This window comes from Hordeum vulgare, chromosome 2H (assembly GCF_904849725.1).
Source record: "Hordeum vulgare subsp. vulgare chromosome 2H, MorexV3_pseudomolecules_assembly, whole genome shotgun sequence".
Lineage (NCBI taxonomy): Eukaryota > Viridiplantae > Streptophyta > Magnoliopsida > Poales > Poaceae > Hordeum > Hordeum vulgare.
In genome coordinates this window covers 381,298,039-381,316,035 of record NC_058519.1, presented here as the reverse complement: position 1 = coordinate 381,316,035, position 17,997 = coordinate 381,298,039, and the positions used below count along the sequence as shown (strand labels likewise).

The following is a 17,997-nucleotide window of genomic DNA, read 5'->3' as shown; positions in this document are numbered from 1 at the left end:
TCGAGCTGGTGTTCCCACCATCCTTCTTCAATATCATGACGCACGTCCTAGTTCATCTAGTTGACGAGATTGTCATTCTGGGCCCCGTATTTCTACACAATATGTACCCCTTTGAGAGGTTCATGGGAGTCCTAAAGAAATATGCCCGTAACCGCGCTAGGCCAGAAGGAAGCATCTCCATGGGCCATCAAACATAGGATGTCATTGGGTTTTGTGTTAATTTCATTCCTGGCTTTAAGAAGATAGGTCTTCCTAAATCGTGGTATGAGGGGAGACTGACTGGAAAAGGCACGCTTGGAGGGGGCTCAATAATATGCAGGGACGGATATTCTTGGTCTCAAGCACGCTACACAGTACTAATGAACTCTACCTTGGTGACCCCGTATGTCGATGAACACAAGAACAGTTTGCGCTCCAAACACCCGGAGCGGTGCGACGACTGGATTACAAGTGAACACATCAGGACTTTCAGCAGTTGGTTGGAAACACGTCTCAGAGGTGAGAACACTGTTTGTGCTGAGCTGTACTCGTTGTCCAGGGGACCATCTTCAACTGTATTGTCTTACAAAGGATACGAGATAAATGGGAATACATTTTACACGATCGCCCAAGATCAAAAGAGCACCAACCAAAACAGCGGTGTCCGCTTTGATGCAGCAACCGAGAGGGGAATAGACACATATTATGGTTAAATAGTGGACATATGGGAACTGGAATACAGACATGATTTTAAGGTCCCTTTGTTTAAGTGCAAATGGATCAATCTGTCAGGAGGCGGGGTACAGGTAGACCCACAGTACGGAATGACAACAGTGGATCTGAACAATCTTGGATACACTGATGAACCGTTCGTCCTAGCCAATGATGTGGCACAGGTTATCTATGTGAAGGACATGTCTACCAAACCGAGAAAAAGAAAAGATAAGGAACCGAATACATCATACGATGAGCCAAAGCGCCACATAGTTCTTTCAGGAAAAAGGGACATCTTGGGAGTGGAGGGCAAGACAGACATGTCCAATGATTATGAAAAGTTTCATGAAATTCCTCCCATCAAAGTCAAGGCTGACCCAAGCATCCTGATAAATGATGAAGATTATCCATAGTTACGACGCAATAAGGAAAGGACACAAGCGAAGAAAAAGTGAAGACTTTCTCCACAACTATTATGATGATACCATGCCAACTTTCAACCTTTTCGTAGTTCATTTAAAATGCCTATTGTAACAGACAAATTTCCGTATGAAATCCTGATACTTCGAAAGAGATTGTCCGTTTTGTACACGAAGTGCATCCAGTTTTTGCCGTAACCATGTCAACTTTCTTGCATATGCTATGTGGATGAAATGATGATACCAATGCAAATTTCAACCTTTTCAGAGTTCATTTGAAATGCTTTTCAATTTCAGGGTCTTATAGCTCAAAAAATCAGTAAATGCATGAAAAATAACATATGAAGTGAGAAAGGGATGAAAATTAATGATGTAAGTAGAAACCAAATAAAATAAAATAAACTTTAATAAAACAAGAAGTCTGGACTAAAAGAGTTATCATAAAAGAAAATAAATAAGTAATTAGAATTTTGTTACAAACTTTAATAGCAAAAAGAATTGTCATAAAATAAAATAAATAAGTAATTAGAATTTTGTTACAAACTTTAATAGCAAAAAGAATTATCATAAAAGAAAATAAATAAGTAATTAGAATTTTGTTACAAACTTTAATAGCAAAAAGAATTATCATAAAATAAAATAAATAAGTAATTAGAATTCTGTTACAAACTTTAGTAGCAAAAAGAATTATCATAAAAGAAAATAAATAAGTAATTAGAATTTTGTTACAAACTTGAATAGCAAAAAGAATTATCATAGAAGAAAATAAATAAGTAATTAGAATTTTGTTACAAACTTTAATAACAAAAAGAATTATCATAAAAGAAAATAAATAAGTAATTAGAAACAAAAAAGAAAGCAAAAAAATAGAAAAAAAATTAAACATAGCACCGCACCGAGCCAGCACACGGCCTTTGGTCCCGGTTGGTGCAAAAAAAAATAGTTATAAGTAGAAACAAAAGAAAAAAAAAGCAAAAAACAAAACAAAAATAATGAAAAAAAAGATGCGAACTTATAGAGATAATTCAACCCAAATTCAAAGTGCTAGTTAGCTTAATTGGCCAACTAGCACTTTAAATTTGGGTTGAATTTTGTCTTTAAATTCGAGCTCGGTGTTGCAGCAGCGGCGGAGCTTATAAACAGGTTCGGGAGCCCTTCGCTTGGCGAGGTGGGACTAAACATCCAACCGCACCGCGGCTGTGGCAAGCACATGCCTTTAGTTCCGGCTTGTGGCTCCAACCGGGACCAAAGGCCTCTACTTCCCGCCCTTCGGGCTATTGAAAAGAGACCTTTGGTCCCTGTTTGTGGCTCCAACCGAGACTAATGCCGCTTTAGTCGCGGTTGGTGCCACTAACCGGGACCAAAGGTCTTTGTTTCCCGCCCTTTGGGCTGCTGAAAAGAGGACTTTGGTCCCGGTTGGTGGCACTAACCGGGACCAATGCAACCCTTTAGTCCCGGTTGGTGCCACTAACCGGGACCAATGCCTTTGCTATATAAGTCAACACTTTGGAAATTTTCAGATTTCACGCCACGCCCGACGACGCCGTGACCTCATCCACGGCGCCGCCAGGCTGCCCCGTCGCCGTCGCCCATCGCCCTCCGCCCCCCGAGCGCACGCCGTTGCCCGTCGCCGTCGCCCTCCGCCCCCCGCCGCCGTCACTGTCGCCCTCCGCCGCCCCCGAGCCGTCGCCCTCGCCCTCCGCCCCCGCCGCCGTCGCCCTCGCCCTCGCCGCCCATGCCGTCGCCCCGGCCGCCCCCGATGTGAGCCACTGCCGCCACGGCTCTGTTTATTTTTTTATACAATTTGTATTATTTTTTTGTTCATTGCATTTTTTCATATATATATATATATAATGTATATATGTATGTGGTAGATATATGATGAATGGATGTGGCTATGTATGTATGAATATAATGTTCATAGCATTTTTTTGTTCATATATGTATTAATTTTTTATTTAGGTTAGTAGATATCGATTTTAGTTTAGTGCTTAGTAGTTGAACTAGTTGATTTAATAAAACTACTTTATTAAATTTTACTATATATAGAAGTAGTTTATTTTTAGTAAGAACTACTTTATTTTTTTTATTTATTGTTTTTAATTTTTGACTAGTTTAACCCGCGCGTTGCCGAAACTGGATGGCTAATTTTTTTTCAGTTTCATCAATATATGATCATATCGAAACTGGATGGCTAAAATAATTTATTTACAACTCGAGATAAAGATTATAAATCTTGTTTCTAATATGCATACAAATATAAGGTTACTACTTAACTTTTGCTCACAAAATTGTTTTTCAAGATCTTCTAGTGCACAATACATGATTAACTGAGTACAAGTACGTTGTGGCATATGTACCGGTATGATACTCCCTCCAATCCATAATAAGTGTTGCTGTTTTGAACTAAGATTGAACCTGAGTTCAAAATCGCGACACTTACATTGGATCGCAGGGAGTAGTATATAATGCTCATCATCTCCTTTCTAATTGTATACGTCTTGATCCTCTAGGACTGTAAGATAAAAAATGCATATGCACTCGTTAGTGGGTACAAATATAAAAAAATGATGTTCCAATTAACAAAAATTGTACCATGAGTGTTGATCCACCTCTCCGCGGTGCAATGGTGGCCTAGTACTAAAGAGAATCTAACTCACATGTTGATTGTTTTCACATAGCTCCTGTTGATTGTTTACCCATTACACTCCTTGTAAACATTCATATATATATATATATATATATATATATATATTACAGAATTTTTGAAACATGAGAAGGATCCCAAGGATGGTAGCACTTGATATTTTCCCAACCTACTTACTACAAAAAAGAGACCTGGAGGAAAATAACACGGTTAAAGAAACAAGTACTGAACTAAAAGTGTTCTACATTCAGCTTGCTAGTAAGAATTGTCTTATCCTTGACTTTATTGTTTCTATAACCAAGATCATTGTCTTATCCTTGACTTGCAAAGAGCATGAAAAATCCATGGCCTATAGGACCATAATTGTCTCATATAGTCAACACACACTCTTTCTAAATACTGTGATGTGGTGATGTGGTAATTTGTTATTTATTTTTAGAAGCACGCTGATATAAGAAGTAGTTTATTTTTAGCAAGAAAATTAATAGAACTAGTTTATTTTTTAGTTCATTTTACGATGCCTATCCCGCATCCTCGTCGTCGACTCGGCGGAGGTCACCTGCTTGATCAGAGGGGCCCTGTCTGGGACTGGGCTCCGCCCGACTAGTATTGGGAGGTGCTACCTTCCGGGGGGCGTAGGTTGGTGAGGAGCCAACCCGTTGTTGACCCGATCCTTGTTTGGTGGCGGTCGCGTGGGCCAGTGACGGTGCCGAGGCTTTCGGACACCACGAAGGTGGTACGTCACTGTGTCAGCAAGGAGGACGAGCACGTCCATCGCTATATGGTTGCGTTGGAGGGCAGGTTCGACAATACCTGGCAGGTTCTTCAGGGATCTCACTGGAGCTATGATCATGTGATGGTTCCTTCTCTTTGGGTGTCCACCGCCCGCGACGATACCCGTCGGGCGCTACGGTTCTAGCTATATTAGTGATGCTATATGTATGACAAGAGATGATGTAGTTTTGCTTATAATTGAATGCATGCTAATTTGAATACTACTTTTATTTTACGATTTGGTTTTGCTTATTGAATGCTCAAATTGGAAAAGTACTCCTACTTTGAATGCTAAAATTGGAGAGCACTATGCAGAAAAGTCCTACCTAATACTGATGATCATGTTGTTGTAAATGTTGTATGACAATGTTGTAAATGGTAGTAATTGGTCTCTTCAGCTGCTTTTCAGAGATGGAGTTCTTCACGATTATACTTGAGAAATCCTCCAGTAGGCAGGTGCTGCCGGACAATTTTGTGAAGATGCTGGACGGCCATCGGCCGCAGAACATGAAGCTGAGGCAGGCCGGCAACGGGCTTCGCAAGCTGTGGGACGTGGAGGTGGTGTTCGACACCGATGGAAGCATGTACCTAGATCGTGGCTGGAAGCAATTCGTCCGTGCCTACGACCCGCGGCACGGGTACTTCCTTGTCTTCAAGTACGACGGCAACGCCACGTTCGCCGTGAAGGTGTTCGACACGACTATGTGTCGGAGGCGCTACGAGGACGACGACGATGCCAGTACGCTCTGTCTCTTCTTCCTCTCCATTAGGCTATGTCTCACACCCATTTAAAAAAAAACTTTTTTGCATTTGGCAAGGCAATGGGAGCAGGAGCAGGAGCAGGGAGTACTGACAATGTTGTAAAGGGTAGTAATTGGTCTCTTCTGCTTCTTTTCAAAGATGGAGTTCTTCACGATTATACTTGAGAAATCCTCCAGCAGGCAGGTGCTGCCGGACAATTTTGTGAAGATGCTGGATGGCCATCGGCCATAGAACATGAAGCTGAGGCAGGGCGGCAACGGGCTTCGCAAGGTGTGGGACGTGGAGGTGGTGTTCGACACCGATGGAAGCATGTACCTAGATCGTGGCTGGAAGCAGATCGTCCGTGCCTACGACCTGCGGCACACGTACTTCCTTGTCTTCAAGTACGACGACAACGCCACGTTCGCCGTGAAGGTGTTCGACACGACTATGTGTCGGAGGCGCTACGAGGACGACGACGATGCCAGTACGCTCTGTCTCTTCTTCCTCTCCATTAGGCTATGTCTCACACCCATTTTAAAAAAACTTTTTTGCATTTGGAAAGGCAATGGGAGCAGGAGCAGCGAGTACTACGACATGTGTTATGTCTACGGCAGCAGCGACTCTGGCTACATCAAAAGTAGCAGCGACTCTGGCTACAGCAAAAGTAGCAGCGATGATGGCCTCGCGATGGTGATCCCATAGCTGGGTGACAGGGCCATGCCAATTTTGGTAGAGGAGTACATCCTATAGCCTGGCCTGGGGCTTCGCCGCTCTAAGCGCATGAGGATGATGAAGGAGAAGGTGAAGAAGCAGGAGTGAAGATCTTAAGAACCTGATGGAGCTTTAATCTTTATAGTGTAAACCTTTTAAGTACGATAGTGTTGAACTGCTACTGCACTTTTATGTATGATGGTGGTGTGCCTGATCAAATTTTGTGCATGCTCATGGATGAAAGATAAAATTATTTATTTTTGTGCTTGCTCATGGATGCTCCTTGGTTGGTGTATATAATAACCTAAATTAACCCCTAAACCAGCCCCTTTCAAAAAAAACCTCAGCTTTAGCCAGGTGGTGATGCGTCGATGCCTTTTGGTCCCGGTTGGTGTCACCAACCGGGACTAAAGGCTCCCCTGCCTGGCCTGGCCGCAGCGGCCACGTGGAGGCCCATCTGTCCCGGTTGGTGTAAGAACCGGGACTAAAGGCCAAGGGCATTAGTAACGACCTTTTAGTCCCGGTTCCAAAACCGGGACAGAAGGCCCTTACGAACCGGGACAAAAGGCCCTTTTTCTACTAGTGATGACTAATCCTGGATAAGAGAATTGGAAAACAGTTGAGTGAATTTTTAGATACCTGCGAGGTACTTCTAATGCTTATTTACAGTTTGGGAAAACCGGAAATGGACTTGTTGGTTTTGTTTATTCTGATTTTGCTGGTGATTTGGATAAGAGAAGATCACTCAGAGGTTATGTTTTCACCATTGGTGGTTGTGCTGTGAGTTGGAGACTAATTTTGCAGTCTATTGTGGCTTGTTCCACTACCGATGCCGACTATAAGGCTATTTCTGAGGCATGCAAAGAAGCTATCTGGTTGAGAGGCTTATACACTAAGAGTTGTGGAGACTCATCTTGCCCTACCATATTATGTGACAGTCAAAGTGTTATATATCTTACAAAGAATCCAATGTATCATGAGACAAGAAGCACATTGATGCCAGATTTCACTATTTGAAGGTATGCAAGATAAGTACTCATGATAATCCAGCTGATGTGATGACAAAGCCAGTTTCTGCCAATAAGTCTGAGCTTTGCTGAGGCTTAGTTGGTATTTCTCATTATTCCTATGGACTTTGACGCACGAGGTGTTTATGCTGATTTGGACGGAGTTATTTACTTTCTTCGACTAGTGGAGGGAATTTGGCTCAAGGTGGAGATTGTTAAATTGTGATCCAAATTCTACCGTGTTGGACTAGATGTAGTACAAATGGTGCGAGTTTTTGCGTTGTACCGACGCGTACCAGTACAACTCGTTTACTTGTCCTTCAAGGACTCTCTTGTATTGCCCCTCATATATACTCCATGTAGTCACATCTAAAGACGGTCTGTCGTCTTGTGCTTGCAATACTCCCCCTCGTAATGATTTGCGCCTTCGTGCGTACGGGGTTTTCTCACGTAAGAGTTTTCACGTAAAAATTTACGTCTCTCGTATCTCGTTGATCTTGTTTTATCCAACAGTTACCACGAAGATCTTCATGTGTTGTGCTTCTTACTGCGTGTTTAAATTGTTGGATTTTATGCAGTGGTTGCACCCGCTCTGTAGGCGGTGGGACAAGGGCCGACAAGGTTGCATGTTGGATGGTCTTCAAATGGTTGGCCATCAGCTCTCTGCACCCCCTAGCAGTAGACACATCGCCCGAGAGGCATCTTGTATCGATTTGTTGTTTCGCTTTTGGGCATGTCTACGATGTGGCCCCAACAGATTTATTATTACGTTCCTTGTAGTTGTATTTGAATAACTTACTGAATGGAGTTGGTTGGTGCTTTGTCTATAAAATGGTGACGACAAACTATTACGAGAAGTCTTATGAGTAGAATTGTGCGGGTATGGACGATATGAAGAAAACAACCTAGAAAAGATAAGGATGAAAAGACAAGAAAAGGCAGCTTCGAAATGCAGCTAATGCATGTTATCGTTTGTACATTCTGGTATCATTTAGGGACAAAACAAAGCATAGCTATGCACAAAGGTAGATATAGTTGACGTCTCTGCAGTGTTATTGCGTATTTTACCTCTAGAAGTGACATTCCTTTCTATCTAGATTCTAGAACCATCTTCACGAAGAGATAGCTTTATCTCTAGGGCCTCCATGTTGGCAGAAATTACATGCAGAGGGGCCAAGGGATGGCTGATCTCACAACCTTGAACCTGGCCTTATTCATTCACCCATTTAGATTTCAGATAAAATATAAAAATATATCATATATATACACACGTCATCATGCAACCTAGCTTTCCATAATTAAGCCAAGCAAGTCATCCATGCTAAGGTAATTGGTTGGTTGCTAAGCATGCATGTTTGCATCAATTGGTACGTGTTGCTGAACATGCAACAAAATTATACAGCGAACCAGCATTCCTGATCTCTCTGCTCATTTTTTTTCTTGCAAATCATATATATAAGGGTAGGGGCAAGCAAACATAACCATAGCAGCTTAATTGCTAGTGTGCCGATTAATGCTGTTTCAGCTGCTTTGGCAATTAAACCTCTTCCTTCCTCAAGCGTTGAGGTGGCTCAGCATCCATGGCGGTAGGCATATGCGAAGCTGAGCCTGCTGCTCCGGCGCCGCCGCCGCCGCCGTCGCCTCCCCACCCATCGTCACCGGTGGGTAGCTACTGCATACACAAGAAGATGAACTGTACATGTTATTACATGTATGTATAGTATCTTAAATGAATTGTCTATGTATGCATGTGCATACCAAATGTTCTGTTGAGGGGCATGGGCCTGCTGATCCCTCATCATGAAAGAGGAAGATGATGAGCTAGTCTGGGCTTGGGGCTGGTTTTGAGTATGGGTATGGGTTTGGGTCTGGGCTTGGTGCTCCCATTGCATTTGTTGTTGTTGTTGCTGCTGCTGCAGCTGCTGCTGCCTGCTGGCCGCCTTCTGCCTCTCCACCAGCTACATAAAATTGCAGGATCAGATCAGCGACTAACAGTGGTTAAGTAACTATAGGTTCTTTGTTTAGAAGCTTAATTACTTCCTTCTGTAGGGCCTTGTTCTCCTCCTGCAGTGACCTCTCCTGCAGCATGCAACAACAGTATGAGACGAAAGTAGCTATGTCATAATGAAAGGTGGATCGATGATAATATGTTTGGTTGTTACCTTCTTCTGTAGCTCAGAAATGGACTCCATCATAAGATGGCTCTGCAAATACAGACAAGTTTGCAGTTACAAATGATCCGAAACTTTACCACATTGGAAATCATACACCAAATATTAACATTCTCAAAAGGCCAAAAGGAAAGGGTTTGCAACAGCATGCAAGGACCACATTCACAAATGTAATGCCGGCATCTGACGTCCACCTCAGTCCACTTAAGACAATTTAGGTGGGCTACTGAATCTGAGAAAATAACAACCTTTCTCGATCTGATGTGCTTCAATGAACTCTCCAGCTGCTGCTCCAGTTGTTGGAGTTCTTTGAGGTTCAGAGAATCCAGATCCTCTCCCATGAGGTGCCTGCAGGATAATTAATAATCCAGTAGCTTTAAATCATCTTAATTCAGCAGCTCATACTGCAAAATTATATGCTAGTTCCACAATTATTCAGAATCCAGATCACAATTCAATACTCATTTTTACTTGTGACACTTCTGTATGGTCTCAATCTTCGCCTTAAGTTTCCTGTATTCATGACACCAATTCCCCTGTACAGGAAAATTATTTTCTGTCAGAGGTAGGCAAGTACAAGAATGGACGTTCCTTTGTATGAACTGCTGAATTAAGATGATTTAAAGCTGAAGGAAGGGAACTACCACTATCAATATGCTTATACAATGTGAGTAGATGGTAAGGTATGTGAAAAAGAACAGGAAACTCTTGACAACGTACTCCCCCCTTGTTTATAAGGTGTGCACACATTTTGTGTCTAACTTTGACCAACAACATACGAGTTATTTAGGGGGGAAAAGGTATACCCCCGATTTCACATGTGAACAAATTTTGTAGTGGTTTGATTTCTATGCCACATAACTCATATCATTGGTCTAGTTGATGGTCAAAGTAAATCTCAAAGTCCGTGCACTCCTTATAGACCCGGAAGGGGGAAGTTCACATCTACCTTCGGGCACTCACACTTGCATTTTTGTCACGTGACTTCTTGCATTCTGTCGGAAACAATGATACTAGAACAGCAGACATGTAGTAGGTGCAGAAATTTACCATAAGATGCTCTTAACTGTAATACTGTAACAGGTTTCGGCCATTAAAGTGCAGGAACACCTTAATAATGTTTCTGATATGAGAGTGGTTTTTCTACATCCCCGCTCGGTGCACCCACAGTGCACCCACGCAAGAAAACATATCAAAAAAATTAAAAAAATTCTGAAACTTTGTGGGGATGATTTTCAATAAATGTTATGGTGGTCAAATAACATTCGAGGAGCTTTGTACAAAAAAGACAAAATCACTGAAAATTACTCAAAATGTAAGTGCACTGTTTGAGCAGATTTTGTAATTTTGTCTTTTTTGTAAAGAGCTATTTGAATGTTATTTGACCACCAAACTTTGCATGTGCCCATAATATTTGTTGAAGATCATTACCACAAAGTTTCAGATTTTTTAAAATGTTATGATACGTTTTCCTGCGTGGATGCACTGTGGGTCATCTACCTAACTGGTCCTATGTTTTTTATATAAATTAATCATTAAATCATTGCCTAAAACTATGTTTAGGTTCACTGTGTAGGAACAAAAATTAAGTGAAGAAAAGAAAATCAGTATTCGCATGTGGATCTGAGGTAGTACTAACAACAAATACTTGACGGATTTGATTTATTTGGATAGAGCGAAGAGATGTACGTTGCAAGTGAGACAATTAATAAAAAGGTAGATATGTGGAAAGGTAAATATATAACAGCATTGACTTTGAAATTTTTATATCATGGTCATAACATAGTTGATCTGAGAATTTTAGGCTCAGCCAAATTCAGCCATCAAGCCATGTCTACTTGTTTACCATAAAACATATTCGGTGTAAACCGAATTTAATAATCCCTGCTCCCCCCTATCAGATCAGAAAATAAACAAAAAAAATTGGCCCTTCGAATTCAAAACATATAGCCACAAAAGTTCACACACCATACAAATTAAAAATGAAAAACCTATAACAAAATGTAGTTGTTTGATTCTAGGTATTCATAAGCAAAATAATTCTGCCATTTCTTAAAGTTGTTAATGGATAAAAATTGATATGGACGATGGTCGATATTTTCATTTTATAAATTACTTAATATTTATGAAGATAAAAAATCCTAATGAAAAAATAATACACGGAGGGGTATCTTGCTGCTTGAAAGCATAAATTAGCTTGTGTTTGTAGCTTTCGCAGCCATTTGCTTCTTCTATAACCTTCTCTTAGAGTAACTCCATCAGACGCGCTATATAAGCGGCACGCTGAAAAAATAATGCTTCTAGCGCGCGTGGAGCGGACATGAGCGCATTAGCAGCCACTGAAAACTAGCGCGTGCGCTATACGCGGTCCATCGCGCGGATCAAAACCGCATCACGCGCGGTGTATTTGGTGCGCCCGCTCCTGCACGCACGGAACGGACATTGGCGCTCCACCAGCCACTGGAAACTAGCGCGCTATATGCGGTACAGGACACGGACCAAGACCGCATCATGCACAATGTATTTGATGTGCCCGCTCCTGCGTGCTGGACATTGCCGACGCGCACGACTCTCCTTCCCCCCCCCAACCGCCAGATCCTTCAAGGCGCAGGCGTCGCCGCCCGGATCCTTCCCCTTGCTCCGGCACGCCGCCGCCGCTTTCGCGCCCTTCCCAGCGCGCCACCACTGCTTTCCCCACCTCCCCCGCTCGCCGCTCGAGCGCAGCCTCCTTCCGACGAACAACGCCCGACGGCTGTTTGGAGCTTGGTGCTTACAAGGTGTTCGACAAAACGCTTGAAAGGTATGTATATTTCAACTTTATATTTTGTAGATGAATTTGATACATTTTGTTCGTCGATTTAAACTAGTTTCAATATTGTAGATGAGTTCATCCAATGATTCTTCCGCCGAAGAATTTGATATGCAAAAGGAGGAGGACCTCGCAATAATTGTAGCTATGAAAGTTGTGGAGAGGTTTTGGGATTTTGCAAGCCCAATTTGCTATTGTGAAGGACCGGATAGATTTTGAGATTAAAAGAACATTTGGTACATCATGAATGCTTGCGTGATCATGCATAACATGGATCATCGAGAATGAGTGTGGGTAAGATTTAGACTATTCTTGGTATAAGTTGTTAGGACATCCTGTGCGAGTACGGAGGACGGCTGCGAGGGTAGCCAGATTTATTGACTCCTATCTTGTCATTCGGCGTGCCAAAACGCATGATGATCTTTAAAAGGATCTAATCAAGGAGTGGTGGACATGGCATGATTGTCAAAATTAGTTTGATGTTGTATGTTTCATGTTGTATTGTTGAACTATTTGTTGTATTGAAAAATAAAGTATTTGTCTAAGTTGTAATATCTCCATTTTTATATACAAGGCCACTTCGTTTTTCGCGTCAAGCTTTGATTTGTCATTTTGTTCAACAAAATATGGGATATAATTCATAAAAAATAGATTATTAAAAAGTTCTTTCAAATGTGCATTCAATGGCATATTTTTTAAGACATATGACTCACATTTTGTTGGTAAAATTAATGGTCAAAGCTAGACATAAAAATATGAAGTGGCCTTGTATTAGTAGATGGAGGGAGTAATAGCTAAACTATTTATTATTGATTTATTTTATTGTGATGAAAAATGTTGTTTGGGCTAGGCGCAGACGCTGTAAAATAGCACGCCTGTATTTTACAGCGCCGTGCCTTATTTTGTGGCGCCTGCTGAAGCGGGCATGCTACCCAGCGTTTTGATTTTCGGTTTGACAATTTTTTCACCCTAGGCCGAGATGGACGAATTTCGGCCATTTTCAAATGTTTCGTCTGAAATTTGACCAAAATTCACCAAATTTGACCAATTTCGGCCATAAGATTGATCTCGCCCCAGGCCGAGATGGCCAAGGCCGAAATCCATTTTTTCCGACCGAAATTCAAAACCCTGATGCTACCGCACGCTAAAAGAAAACATTTCAAAATTATTTTAGCGCGTCTGTTGGAGTTGCTCTTACCGGCCAAGTCCATGTAAATTCCATACGAGTACAAAAACATATGCAACTGTGTCACCCGTGGTTGGTTTAGAAAGGTTATGAAAGGTCGAAATACAAGTAATGCGAATACACGGCCTATTTTGCGAAGCCTAGGTAGGTTATGGTTGTGGGAAAATAGATAATTTTGATTGATTTATTAGTATACTAATCATGTATACATACAACACAATATTTATTTCACAGAATTTATAGTTAAAATATTGTTTAAGATGTATTTATGATTGATCTTGAGGAGGCACTAATTTCATATAATTCCATGCGTCCCATATATCGTGTATTATACTCTCTCCGTTCCTAAATATAAGTCTTTTTAGAGGTTTTTATAGGGAACTACATACGGATATATATAGACATACTTTAAAGTATAGATTCACTAATTTTGTTCCGTATGTAGTCTCCTAGTAAAATATCTAAAAAGACTTATATTTAGGAACGGAGGGTGTATATTGCATGCTATGATCATTTCTACGTATGGTGGAAATGATGACACATGCCCATCATTGATCTCTTCGTTTATCTGCCTAGGTGGCCAAATTTACTAAAAATGTGAAGGTGGGGTCCAATACCAGTTTAGCAAACTCTTCTAGGGTTTACTCTAGGTTCTTTTCATCCTTACTAAAAAGTCTTATCTGCCTGAAAGTTTGTAACTAGAAATTCATCCGCACTTGTGTTTAACATAGGTTGCCGATCTACAGCATCCACACGTTGCAAGTTGTCTTGGTGACACAAAATCCGAGATAAAGGGATCAAACAGTTTGAGTACATAGGAAGGCTACACATTTTGTAAGCTTGTGTGTGGGTCTACAAAACTTCTTTTCACATGAGGAATGTTAAGCTATATACTCCCCCTGTTTTCAAATATAAGTCTTTTTTAAAAATTTCAATATGGACTACATACGGATGTATATAGACATATTTTAGAGTGTCGATTCACTCGTTTTGCTCCGTATATAGTCTATATTAAAATCTCTAAAATGTCTTATATTTAGGAACGGAGGGATTAGTAGAATACCCAAAGAAATGTAATTTTAAGTCAGTAACGTTTAATGTAAGGTAATTCTGAATTTCCCAAAAGGTTTAATTATTCATAACTAATTTTATCTGTTTGGAAAATCCAACAACAAGAAGGTTAATTCAGATGTGCTGAAATGTTTGTGCAATATAACATGGGCAACCTCCACGATTCCAAATGTATGAAAGTAGCAAGAGTAATTTTCATAATTGCAAATGGGGTAAATTGCTTATACCTCACTTTCAGATTCAGCTGAAATAAGAGCCTTTTCAGCATAAGAGTAGCGCTCATAACGTTCAAGAATTTTGTCCATGCTGCAAGAAAAACTCACACCATGTCAGTCCATCCCTTTTGGCGACAATCAAATCCCGGTCCTTTGCAAGGCATAATTAGTACTACCCAATAACAAAAATAGCATGCTATAGCATCGCTAATAGCACGCTATAGCATACTGGAAATTGGCTCACTAAATAAATCTGTGTACAATGCCTCGCTAATAGAAATGCTATGGCGTGGTATAGCACATTAATAGCATATTTTGAGGCCGACGCTATTTTCTGGTACCGCGCTATTTTTCCCTTGGTACTACCTCCGTCTCAAAAGCTTGGCATCCTTCTAATTCAACAAAAAGCATTAAGAAACACACACAAGTTATTTTTGCAATCAAATACAATAAATGCAAAAGCTTGTCACGAACCAAAAAAAAAAAAGCCACTATGCCATGGCCAAAGCAATAAAAAATCAGAAGTTCCCAAAAAACTCCAGATCTGAAGTTACTGTTTGGAGTGACAGCGCTCCTTTACTGTTCAAAGTGTAGTAATATCACTGTTGATTGCCTTGGAAGGAGGATGCATGCCGCCTTCAAAGAATGCACACATAGAACATATATCTCACCTATCTTCAAGAAAGCAGCGATGATGTATAGAACCGCGATTCCATGATAAAAAGAATACATATAGCACACATGTGATATCAAGGTTTGTGGATAATGACTGAAGCATTGCAGAACATGCATGCATGCATGCTGCTGTAGCACGAAAAAAATTGTCAACAACGAGTTGAATAGACGGCTGTAGCAGCAGTACCACAGGAACTGAATTGCGATCCTAAACTGATCAATTGTAGAGCAATCTTATAGAGCTGGCTACTTCCGTTCTTTTAAAACAACCACGGTGAGCAGCCCCATTCGTATTTTCATGCATAGAGAAGTACTATGCAAGAAAAGAAGAAACTTTTACTCTGTATGTGTGTACGTACGGTCAACACAATATCCCACCATCTTGAATCTCACTGTTCCTTGCACACAAAAATATAGACTATAGAGATGTGTAGCCTGTTTATCTGAATTGTATACAGAGAGAATCAGTGAAGGGATTGCAGAAGCCTGAAGCATTCATTTACTTTTTCCCAGAGAGAGGCCGGTTCGTCTTGTATATATGTGGCAAGTAGGTACACAAGCCTTATATAGACCATATATCTCGAAGAGGGAAGAAAGAGATGAGATGCACCGGACCTATATGTATATTGGAAATAAAGCACTTGAAAACAGGCATAAAAGTGCCGACATGCATACAGATGCATACTGTCACCGTACGTACAAGTCGTTGTACAACACAAAACTGTTGTACACGGAATTGAGAGAGGCTAAAGTATATGTTGTGTTGCAGCAAATGGTTCCATGATTAGCGATCTAGCTAGGTAGTACACCGTACACCTTTATTTCGATCTCTCTTCAACAGAACATTGCAAATTGCTCACTATCAATTAACAAAGCAAAGATCTACTACTGTACTATATCTAGCTGCCAAGCTGGTCTATCTTTTTTCTACCAAATAAAACCGAGCTAGCAAAGATTGACCTAGAGGGTAGCATCAAAGAGGAAAAAAGAGGGAGAAGAAATAAATAAGAGGAAAGAGAAAAGAAGATGAAAGAAGAGCCAGATCCATCTCACTCCTTGGCAAGAACCGAAGAAGAGCAAGAAGAGGGATTTTTTTGGTATAATTTAACAAAGACGTACGTAGCGATGTACCATGCATAAGTCGTGCTGACTGCATGTTTAGAGAGGCAGAAGAAGATGTGAGGCGATTAATTCACCGAGCGCCGTCGATTACATGCGTGTCTGTCACTGGCTCACTGCCCAGCTCACTTCTTGGAAGCTGTGATTATTATTGATGGTTTTTAAAAAAATGAAAACACGCATGTGATTTTGGGTCACAAAGAAAAACCAAATCACTTGACGGGGGAACTAGAAAGCGAATAAAATACTCCTTGTAGTACAATCGAGTCTAGAACGACGTGGATGAGGAAAGCAACAAAAATCATCTAATTACGCGCTGGGGCTGGGGCTGGGGCTGGGGCGGGTCAGTATAATCTAATCTGCCTTCTCGTGTCACATTCACATGGTGTCCTACGCTGGCTATATAGGTGAATGTGAATTAAAGAAAGAAAGGCGACCGTGGATCCCCAAAAAGGAAAGGATCAGTCGGAGGCAAGAGGAAAAGGCAAAAGTGGGGAGCACGAGAAAGGAAATTGGAGAAGACGAGCCAGCTAGTGAGCGAGGACTGAGGAGAAATCAAGTCGTTACCCAAAATAAGCAAGCAGCTGCATAAAATCATCAGCTGTAGCACACAAACAAACTCAGAATAGGCAGGGATGGGTGGCAGGGGCTGGGTAGTAGAAACTGCAAAGAGGTGAGGAAGCACATGCGGTACGGACACCAAACCGGTGAGCACATGGAGATGGATCGATGCCAGAAATGGCAAAACAGACAGGGAACTTTTCCGGCGCCATGGCATCAGAGGCCAGAAACGGCAAGAGCTACGATGCAGCTGGCGGGGGAAGAGCGGAGCGTACGGCGGTACGGTGTTGCCTCTCTATATCTATATGTATCTAGTAGTATGATGCAGCGGCATGGGCATATGGCAGAGGCAGAAATGGAAAGGAAATGGATCGAGACGGAAGCTAGCTAATATAGGCATGGGCGGAGGGATACCTGGAGTCGGTGGCGTACTCATAGAGCTTGCCTTTGGGGGAGAAGACGATGACGGCGACCTCTGCGTCACAGAGGACGGAGATCTCGTGCGCCTTCTTCAGGAGCCCGTTGCGGCGCTTGGAGAAGGTCACCTGCCGATTTATCTTGTTCTCTATCCGCTTCAGCTGCACCTTACCGCGACCCATCCCGATTTCACGATCTAGGTGTCGGCTGCTGTGCCTATGGCGCGCACGGCGGCCGGAGTGGGAGGAGGCGAGACGTCGCTGGTTCGCCGCGGCGGTGAGGGGAGATGGGATGCAGCTTTAAAGAGGGGAGAGGAAGAGGATGGATGGATTTGTGGTGTAATTGGGGGAGGGTGCGATCGAGTGTGGTTCCGGAGCCGGTATGCTGTCGAGCGTCTATTGGCTGGGACGCCTAAATTGGCCCCACAGGCGCAGCCTCAGTCTCTCTCTCTCTCGAATCTCGATATTGTGTGTGTTTAGCAGCAGCAGCAGCAGCAGCAACAGCAAGCACATAAAAAAATGGCAGTGCAGGTTTAACTCCTCCATCCATCGTCCCCATGTGTGATGGGTCTGCACCTCGTACGGTCGAACCCAAACGCAGGCCAGCCCATCTTCACTTCTTTTTCTTTCTAAATCTGCCTTTGAGTATCTCTGCTTTCTTGTCTCTTTGATTGGTCCCACTTTCTCTCTCTTGACTGGAACCTCTTTGACTCGCGCAGAATTACATGAACATTTTTTCTTATTATTATTTTTTTCAATCCAAAATATAATCCTTTCTT

The 17,997-nt window shown here is 41.8% G+C and overlaps 1 protein-coding gene across 1 annotated transcript; it reads right to left on the bottom strand.

The window, feature by feature from the left end:
- Positions 1-8,208: 8,208 nt before the first annotated feature.
- Positions 8,209-17,582, bottom strand: LOC123426357 (MADS-box transcription factor 15-like). Its single transcript, XM_045110168.1, has 8 exons — positions 17,217-17,582; positions 14,460-14,538; positions 9,638-9,702; positions 9,415-9,514; positions 9,158-9,199; positions 9,033-9,074; positions 8,754-8,953; positions 8,209-8,667 (listed from the first exon to the last, which is right to left on the bottom strand). The coding sequence occupies exons 1-8, from the start codon at positions 17,399-17,401 to the stop codon at positions 8,550-8,552; spliced, it is 831 nt and encodes a 276-aa protein (XP_044966103.1). The 5' UTR covers positions 17,402-17,582; the 3' UTR covers positions 8,209-8,549.
- Between the last annotated feature and the right edge of the window lie 415 nt (positions 17,583-17,997).

Bases quoted from the DNA above. Each gene is read 5' to 3' on its own strand.
- LOC123426357 (XM_045110168.1), bottom strand. From the start codon at position 17,401: ATGGGTCGCGGTAAGGTGCAGCTGAAGCGGATAGAGAACAAGATAAAT. The intron at 14,539-17,216 runs GTATCCCTCCGC...TTTTTCTTGCAG, and splicing joins GAGTACGCCACCGACTCCAG to CATGGACAAAATTCTTGAAC. The intron at 9,703-14,459 runs GTATAAGCAATT...TTTCCTGTACAG, and splicing joins CAGCTGAATCTGAAAGTGAG to GGGAATTGGTGTCATGAATA.